Here is a 9,135-nt window from a genome sequence, read left to right as displayed (position 1 = left end):
GCCTTCAGAGATAGACCTTTAAAATCTCTTTGAAACCTTTCTGTTTAACCAGATACAGCTCTAAAGTTGCTAGGCCAAAACCCAGCAGACTCCATTTAAAAAAGACACTTAATAATAATCTGAGCCTGTCAGAGGCAAAATCCGCACTTTGGTGAAGGTAAATACAAGCTGGACAATAAGTTTCAATGTAGCTTGTTTACCCCTTGTTGGGGGTGGCAGTAGCTCAGTCCATAGGGAGTTGGGTTGGGAACCGGAGGGTCACTGGTTCAAATCCCCGTGTGGACCCTAAAAAGTTGGGAGCGTGGATTGGTGGCTGGAGAGATGCCAGTTCACCTCCTGGGCACTGCCAGGTGCCCTTGAGCAATGCACCGTACCCCCCCGACCGCTCAGGGCGCTGGTTCAGCTGGCAGCCCACTCACTCTGACATCTCTCCATGTATAGTGCATGTGTGTGTATTTCAGGCCTGTGTGTGAGTACTAACAAACATTAGTTATATAACACTAACTAATAAACATCTTATCTTGTTTCGCTCCTGCCAACGGCAGCAATCTTGCTTAATACTGGAGCAATGTCAAAGATCGTTTTTCCAATCAGTCAATTAGTCACAAAAATTTAGGAAAATAGGGTCCAGGTTGAAACAAATAAAGAAGTTAGAAGAAGAAGTCTTTAATGAAGTTAATCTTTAAGTGCAACAACGATAGGGAGTATTATTAAGACCAAGGTTGTGGTGGTGGACGGATCAGGAGACCGGGGTTTAGCTCCCGTGTCCTGTGTGTCACTAAAATGAACATATTTTAAACCCACTCCCCATGTTTTCCTAACCTAAGTGATTTTACCCTGCACGTTAAAGAATGACACCAAAGGGATTCTGACCCAGAGCGTTGTGGCTTTTTGAATAGTGATGGCAAGCATCAGTGTTTGATGAGTTAGGATTGAGAATGTGTATTTTTAGTACAGTTTGTGTTGCAGCTCAGCAGGGACACACCAAAGGAGCAGAGGTGACTGCGCGGCGGTTATTCCCAAGATATACTGTAAATCCAAATCAAACCGTTCTCATTAAGACTCTGCAACAGCAAGCCCGAGGAGAACATGCTATCTAAATTAGGGTCCTCTTGAAAAAAAATTAAAATGTACCACTTTTCATGATGAATTCATCATGTTGCTACAAAATATCAACATTTGACACTTGCTTTCACTTTACTTTCATGTTCTGCATTTTCTGTTTTTATACTTCAAAAGGTGCTGGTCCTTTTTTTGGTATTCCTATTCTTCACTGCCCTATCACTTTCAAAGCACAACAAATTTAGGGGGGTGGCAGTAGCTCAGTCCATAGGGAGTTGGGTTGGGAACCGGAGGGTCACTGGTTCAATCCCCGTATGGACCCAAAAAGTTGGGAGCGTGGATTGGTGGCTGGAGAGATGCCAGTTCACCTCCTGGGCACTGCCAGGTGCCCTTGAGCAAGGCACCGTACCCCCCCGACCGCTCAGGGCGCTGGTTCAGCTGGCAGCCCGCTCACTCTGACATCTCTCCATGTATAGTGCATGTATAGGTCCTGAGCATGTGTGTGTATTTCAGGCCTGTGTGTGAGTACTAACAAAAGTGTGTACACAGAGTGTAGTGCAGTAATTTCCCCATTGGGGACTAATAAACAAATTATCTTAAATGTGTTTAAATTAAATAGAATAATTATTTGACCGCCTCTTCCATTCCAGATCTACAAAAGTAAACATCAAATGTCTATTCCACCATAATATTCCCGTCCATCCTAACACAGTCACAACATACTACATCATTCAAATAAAATATGCTCTGTAAATGACCTTTTTAATCAAAGTTATATTTCCAATAATAAATAACTCGGTGCTTTTGTGCCCGTTAGCAATTTAAGTAGCAAAAAATAGTGTTACATCTCCATTGCCAATACCAGCTTTCTCCCTTCAATCATTGTCAATGCAACAGCTGGATGAGTCTACGTGTATATAATATATATCATAAAAAAACATGAAAGTCTACAGTGATTAAAGCAATATCCTCACACATCGTCAATGTCACGTCAGAGAAATAAATACAGCAAGGGAGAAATGACAATATAAACACACACAAAGCAAAGCTGTGTTCAGGGGATGCATAGATGCAAAATCCGACAAAAAACATAAAAAAACACTGAACTTCATGATTATTTGCTAGTTGTTGCAGTGTGAAGGGTGTCACAGTTCCTATTCCTGTTCTAATTCCTACTTTCCTTCCTATGTTAGCAAAGCAAAGAAATCTGTACTGCATATACCTCCTCCAGTTTCCCGTTTGAAAAACCACACAGTGCCGATGTGGACACTTACCACATAAGTATTTAGTTTTCATTACATTTCTTTTCTCTTTTGTTCAAATAAAAAGAAAAATCAACAAATATACAAACATGTCCTGACACTTGTGGAATACATTCAGGAACATTCATGTTGAGTGAAAAATAAAGCATTAACCAAACAAAATTGAAAAAACATGAAACATATACACAATAATTATTTATGAGAGACTATTCATCGCCATACAGTTATCATATGTTACAACTTATTAATAGTTTCTAGCAATCCAGACTCCCTCCCAGGGTGATGAGTTATTATAGTTTCTCCTTTGAGGGGATCCAGATATAGGGTCCTGAATGTTCCTCTATCACCTGTTTGCAGTGGTTATAAATGTCCTCTAAGGTGTCTCCTTGAACCAGCGCTGCAAAGCAAAGGGAACTCTTTATGCACTGTGGAACTTTGCATAGAACATATAAATCATACAGGTGTCAAATGTTTCCAATATTTCTGACTTCTCATGACAGACAAAAAGACTCTGTGGACCCGCTGCCCCATGTCTAACACTAGTTAGCACCACTGAGTTGTCTGAAGTTTGAAAAAAAAAATTGAATGCCATTGAAATATACTATCATCACGTTACAAATGAGCTTATTATAGTTATATACATACACATGATTCCATAATTCAATTTAGCTTAGTCAATGAAAGACAGACAGCGGCAGAGTTGGATTTAAGATGCCAAAACGGCAATATTATAGAAAGTGTTTGGATATTTTGAAGTGGGGTTTCTTGTGGTACTTATCCATAGTGGACAAATTCTAAATATAGCGTACACTTATCCTGAGATGGATTTTTTAAGGTGTCTGAAATAGGTTTAGCTGCTGCTGGTCCACAGCAGGACATTGCTTGGCTTCTCCAAACTACCTTTTACTGCAGCTAACACAGTGGCTATGGAGAAGTAGGTCATACAACCACACTTAAAAAGAACTGAACTATCCCTTTCATTATTTTTATATTGGATACTTTTAATAAAAGTGAAAGTTAAGAAATGCAAGATCATAGCACTAATACAAACATTTTTACACATGCTGAATCTTCACAAACATCTTTTTAGAATAATTTTAAGTTTAAATCTTCCCATGCACTTCTATTGATTATCTAACAAACTTAGCTTAGCTTAGCTTAATCACTTAGCTTAGCTTAAACACTGACACATTTGCCAGCCTGGATGATCCTGATATTTTTGGCATCTGAGCCTCGTGAGCACTGCTTCCTTACTCCTGTTCTGTGGCGAGTTGGAAGGAGAATCTTTAAATTATCGTTCACCCAGCTGGCCTTGTGTGTTTATATTCCTATATTTCCTATATATAGTTTTAGCAGTGGTGAACAGTGAGGGTCAAGCTGACTATAAATGGCTTATTTTGTATTTGTGCTTTTATCAATTTCATACCTGTGAAGAATTCACCAAACTCCTGCTCCAGCCTCAAAGCTCTGTCAAATGTCTTCCTGGCTTGTTCCTCTGTCAGTCTCTTATTCATGTCCCTGCGCAGAGGGAAAGGAAAAAAAACATCCCACACACATGATTCCGTTTTTAGATTTAGGTTCCGGTTTTACCAAACCGGTTTAACTTTATGCTAACAATTTGAACTGGCAGTTTTCCATATGACCCCTTCTGTCAAATTAAAAAGAAGCTGACATTAGTATCCTGTGACGACAGCATCACTGCACTAAATCTATCTGATCTAATCCAAATCTGCACTAAATCCCACTTGTATTGCAGGCAGTGTTGGGCAGTATTACTACTAGTTTAATTACTTCTCAATAGTATTGCTGTTTTCTGAATCAAGTAGTTTTACAGTAGCTTAACTCTTTCATTGATCAAGTAGACAAGCTACTGGAAAGTTCATGTCTTGTTTTTGGGGAAAGGATACGATACATGGCAGTCTTACTCCTGCTCCCTCTCTTGGTCTACTCGCCCTGTGTCTCACTCCAAATGCAGACTTAATGCTTGCCGGCGTCCATTTTGTGACCCTTACAACACTCACACACTACCTCATCCCTCATTCACACCTTACACCACTGATTTCACTGATACTCACACTCCACTCGTTGTTAATGTTCAGTTGTGTATTTCATTTGCTTTTGTTAAATAAAGTACTTTGGTTTGAATAGTTGAAATAGTGTGTCTTCTACATTTGTCTTTGCCCAAGAGCCAAAGTTGAGACACATTAGGTCCCCCTATTTAGCATTTATAAGCATCACAGAGACATTTAATGAATGGCTTATAACATGCTATGATGTAGTTGTAAGCAGATATCAGGGCATTGTGTGTAAGTGTTAATTAATGTACAGTATTTCCACAATTATAACTTCTCCTAAAAATACATATTTAACATTATTACAACAGTGTTTCACTGTATTAAGTATATTGTATTATACTTTTCTACAGCAGCATCCACTCTTTGGTGTCCACAACAAATACATTAATAAACACTTTTATCTGCTTACTGTTATGGTTTCTGTTGGTTTTTAGGTTCTGTTATTGTTTTCTGTTATACTCCTAGTTTCCTTACTTGTCACCTAGTGTTACTTTCTGTCTTGTGTCTGTTCTGTTTCCTGTTTTATTTTGATAGTCTGTTTCTCGGTCTAGTCCTCTCTGGTTTTACTACCTGCCTTGTGTTTTCCTGCCTTTGTGATTGTCGTCCCTGTCCTCTTATATTTAACCTCTGTGTTCCATTTGTCTCTTGTCAGATCCTTTTGTGTGTTGGTGTGCGTGTTCGCCTGTTCCAATCATTTTGCTCAGCATTTGGACTCTTCCCTGAGGTCTTTGTTTCTCTCCCTTTTTCTATTTTGGACTTTCTGGATTCCGGTTTTGGCCCTGACGTTTTGTTAATAAATCTTTGTTATAAACACACTTGCCTGCCTGCCTTCTCTCTGCATTTGGGTCCTCACTTCCCTAAATTGGGACACTTATAGCTACATTATAGTATAAGCGATGTATTGCATGCTTATTTATAGGTGATAAATAAGAGGACTTAAAGTAAATACTTGCGAAATTCCAAAGAGTCCTTTAGTAATATAAAAGTATATGCACAGCACGCTAGTGGAAGTATTAAAGAGTAGTAAAAGACAAAATGAATACTTACAATAAAGAATCAATAGACTTTGGTTTGATGAAGATGGCGATGGGATAGAGTTGTGCTACTTGTAGTCGTTTGATGGCATTTCCAGACACATCCAGAATGCAGTGTTTACCCTGAGACAGATGCAAGACTTTACAAACCACACACACTCAAAACTCTCAGCTTCTAAAATCAAAGCTGCACTATGCAAACATGTTTAAATCTTAAAATAAATCTCATATATTGTAAATCTAAACTAGGTCCTAAACAGCATCAAGTAAAAGTTCAGAAAAAGATGTCAGAAATGTTCTTCTTTCCTCTGGCATAGATATCACAAAGCAGCCGGTTGATCAACATGAGCTGTTAAATTCTACAAGAACTTGGCATTTGAGCATTTACATATAGTGCACTTGCTTCCGTGTAGGCAATTTTAGCCCTTTTTATGTCTGTGTTAATTTATTGTGAGCTAAGGAGTTCTGCTCTCAGAATATCACAGCATTGTCAAACTAAACCTTGAATCTAGATGCCAAGATCATTCAGAAGAAAATCCTAAGCCAATTTCAGAAAATAGTGCTCGTCAGCCATTAATCAAATCTCTAATTTTCAAAGGTTATTGAAACTGCATTTTGGGAATGTCCGCCATTCAATGTATACATATCCAATTTCTTTTCTAAAACCCCTCACATTTGTAGTAAAATTCCTGTGGCTCAGCATTAAAGTTTTCTTAGAATTGTTTGTGTCTTTCTAGTTACATAATTCAGTGTTTCCACTACCATGGTGGTCCAAAATGATCTAAAAATGCACAGTTAGCATAGCAGAATAACGTTTTAAAAAGTTGTGTTTAAAGGGTGCCAGGCACCCCTTAAGCTCTGAACTTGGAATCGTCACTGCATGTGGTGCAGCTTTTATAAACAGGAAAAGAGTCTCACCCCTTCAGCCACATATTTCACTGACTGGACACTCGTTCCATACAGATTATCGTTGTACTGTCCCGCCTCAATAAACTTGTGCTCTTGGATGTCCTTCTCCATCTGCTCTCTGGACATCACATAGTGGTAGTCTCGCCCGTCCACCTCATAGTCCCTCTTGGGCCGAGTAGTATCTTTGGTGCAAGGACGACATTTATAACTTAGTAAAAATCATGTAACAACTTCTATTGAGATATCTTTCAAGTCTATCAAGCACATACCAATGCTTGTAAAGGTGCTCTATGCAGATATGAACACGGGACACAGGCACTGGTCTTTTAACCATCCCTCGTACTAACTGCAAGGCTACATCCACACTACTACTACAAACAAGAGTTTAAGTTTCAGTAGCAGAACTAATCCATGTCTGACATCACATATCACATGACCAGTCACACATACTGGGCACGTGCGTGCCGGTGTAAACAGGAAGCAGATTGTCTGACGTTACTCTGCGTTTGAATATCACGGATGTAGAAGTTTAAAATACAGAAAATACTTTGGAAAAAGAACAACAATGGTAAAAAGTAAGAATAGGGATTTCTTAGCCGACGAGGTGGAACTGTTATTATATGTACCGTATGAATGTAAGCCGACCAAACCAACACGACTGACTGACGTGCATCCTTGTTTCCAAAGGTCTACGTTTGTGTCCGTCCAGACTACAAAGAAACCCCAGAGTTTTCAAACCAAAATGGGGGCAGCAGTTTTTCCATATTTCTCAGTTTTAAGGGCTCAGAAACGCCAGAGTAGTGAACTTGAGTGAATTATGAACGCCATGATGGGCGGTGGAAGACCTGTGCTGCAGACGGACAGCAAGCTAAACGCGTACACAATCTGCAGAGTAGTCCTCACCAACACATGATGTGTATGTATTTCCTTTCTGTTTTAAATTAATGATAAATAATAATAAAAGTAGCTAGCTTTGGCACACCCAGTGAACAACGGTATGTGGGTAGTCACACTCAACAATCTCAAAGGCAGAGCAGGATACCCAGGGGAACTCATATTATTGTTAGGAGGAGGTCTCTCCAGTATTTTAAATTTTGGACTGCAGTAACTATTTTAAAAACTAGCTGTCAGTATTACATATTGCACCTTTAACTAGATTATACATGGAGGACCAGATAAAAGGAGTGCAGGTATTTGGGGGGGGGGGGGGGGGGGGGGGGGGGGGGGGGGGGGGGGTTATTTCAAGACTCAATTACTAAACAAGGGATGGATGGAACAATGAACTTAGCGTATCCACTCACTTACCTTGGTGCCCTGAACTGTTAGCAGCTTTATATGGTTGAAAGGTATATTGAAATAAAAAAGATGAGTAAATCAAAACATGCAAGACAAAAACTGCTTTGGCCTATGAAGGACACATCACATGCACAGAGGGGTGAGGTGTCTTGTAAGGATGAGTCAAAATGGAGTTACATGTTTGAACTGGGATCACATAAACACAAACACACACACACACACACACACACACACAAACAAACACAAACACACCACGCACACAAACACAACACGCACACAAACACGCACACACACAAACACAAACACAAATGAGTACTTAAGCACCATCTAAAGCTGATACTACACTATGTCAGCATTACATGTAGTTTCATGAGCAGCTCCACAGTAAACCAAAAACAGTACAATCCAATTCATGGTGTTAGAGAAAGGTTCCAGTGATAAATAAGCAGCCTTCAAAAATATCTTCCTTGGCACTGTGGTTGTGTGTGTGTGTTTCAAAATAATAATAATAATTTGTGTGGGCTACAGCTTCTGAAATCACCATCCTCACAGTTTAACAGTTTATCTGTCAAATTTCAGTTCACCTTTGAGATGTGTCAGCCTCCAGCCACATTAATTGGCAGAATATTTTATATTTTTCTGCAATTTTCTAATACATTCAGAGGACATCCACCCTGAAACACTGGAAAATGAGTAGCCTATTAATGGCCTTTATTGTTTATTTCAATTTATTTATTTTTTTTTTATTTTTTTTACATGCTGTTGAAACTAGTAACGTTAGAAAAACTACAACACAACACCGGATCTATCTAGACTGGAAACAAAACAACAGTTGTTTGGGCTTTCAAGCCGGCCAAAGAGTAGTAAAGAGTCATATGTTGTAAGCTTGAATGTTAATAAACTTTGTATTATGCATAATAGGTCATGTTTATAATGATCACGAGGTCGCGCCCCACTCTCTCCCGGGGGGGCGCGAGTAGACTACAGGATGGGAGGAGAAAAAAACTGTGCTTAACCACGGGAGCTGCCGTGAGCCCCTCTCCCGTCCAAAAGCACTCACAGTCAGCAGTAGCCTCGCGCAGCAGGCACAGCCTGCAGTCAGAGCCGGGGCTGCCAACTCTCACGCATTGGCCGTGAGACACACGCATTTGACCGGTTTCACACGCTCACACGCCACACCCCCGATTTCTCACGCTGAAGTGTCAACCCGGTCGGTCAAACTTCTGAAAGATGAGTTTATCTGTAGATCTACCTGTTGAGCCACTCGCGATCGACTAGTTGTGCTTTCAGAGACTGTGAGGGGTTCAAGAGCGCTCCCCGGCTTCAGGTATGAGCTCTGAGTATCACAGACCCGTCCGTCGCTTCGTGTCCTCTCTCTCTGTAAAAATAGAGGACTCGTTCTGCTGTGGGCAGTGACGTGTTGCATCTGTGCAGACCTCCGATACTGAGCAGCGTACAGCCCCCTCTAAACTATGTCAGAGACCAGAGACCCGAATG

At 40.2% G+C, this 9,135-nt stretch overlaps 1 protein-coding gene across 40 annotated transcripts in view; it reads right to left on the bottom strand.

The window, feature by feature from the left end:
- Positions 1 to 1,803: 1,803 nt before the first annotated feature.
- dlg2 (discs, large homolog 2 (Drosophila)) overlaps positions 1,804 to 9,135 on the bottom strand; it is a 291,611-nt gene continuing 284,279 nt past the window's right edge. For 34 of the 40 annotated variants that reach the window (XM_034889479.1, XM_034889485.1, XM_034889484.1 and 31 more), the window contains 5 exons: positions 7,648 to 7,671; positions 6,352 to 6,524; positions 5,447 to 5,556; positions 3,751 to 3,842; positions 1,804 to 2,721 (listed from right to left, as the gene is read on the bottom strand). In XM_034889479.1, coding sequence (XP_034745370.1) covers positions 2,615 to 2,721; positions 3,751 to 3,842; positions 5,447 to 5,556; positions 6,352 to 6,524; positions 7,648 to 7,671 — 506 coding nt within the window. In that variant the 3' untranslated portion in view covers positions 1,804 to 2,614. The remainder of the gene's footprint in view (positions 2,722 to 3,750; positions 3,843 to 5,446; positions 5,557 to 6,351; positions 6,525 to 7,647; positions 7,672 to 9,135) is intronic. The other 6 variants (XM_034889492.1, XM_034889483.1, XM_034889490.1 and 3 more) reach the window with 1 other exon arrangement.

This window comes from Etheostoma cragini, chromosome 13, assembly GCF_013103735.1.
Source record: "Etheostoma cragini isolate CJK2018 chromosome 13, CSU_Ecrag_1.0, whole genome shotgun sequence".
Taxonomy (NCBI): Eukaryota; Metazoa; Chordata; class Actinopteri; order Perciformes; family Percidae; genus Etheostoma; species Etheostoma cragini.
Note: the sequence above shows the minus strand (reverse complement) of the source record. Positions and strands in the feature narration are given on the sequence as shown.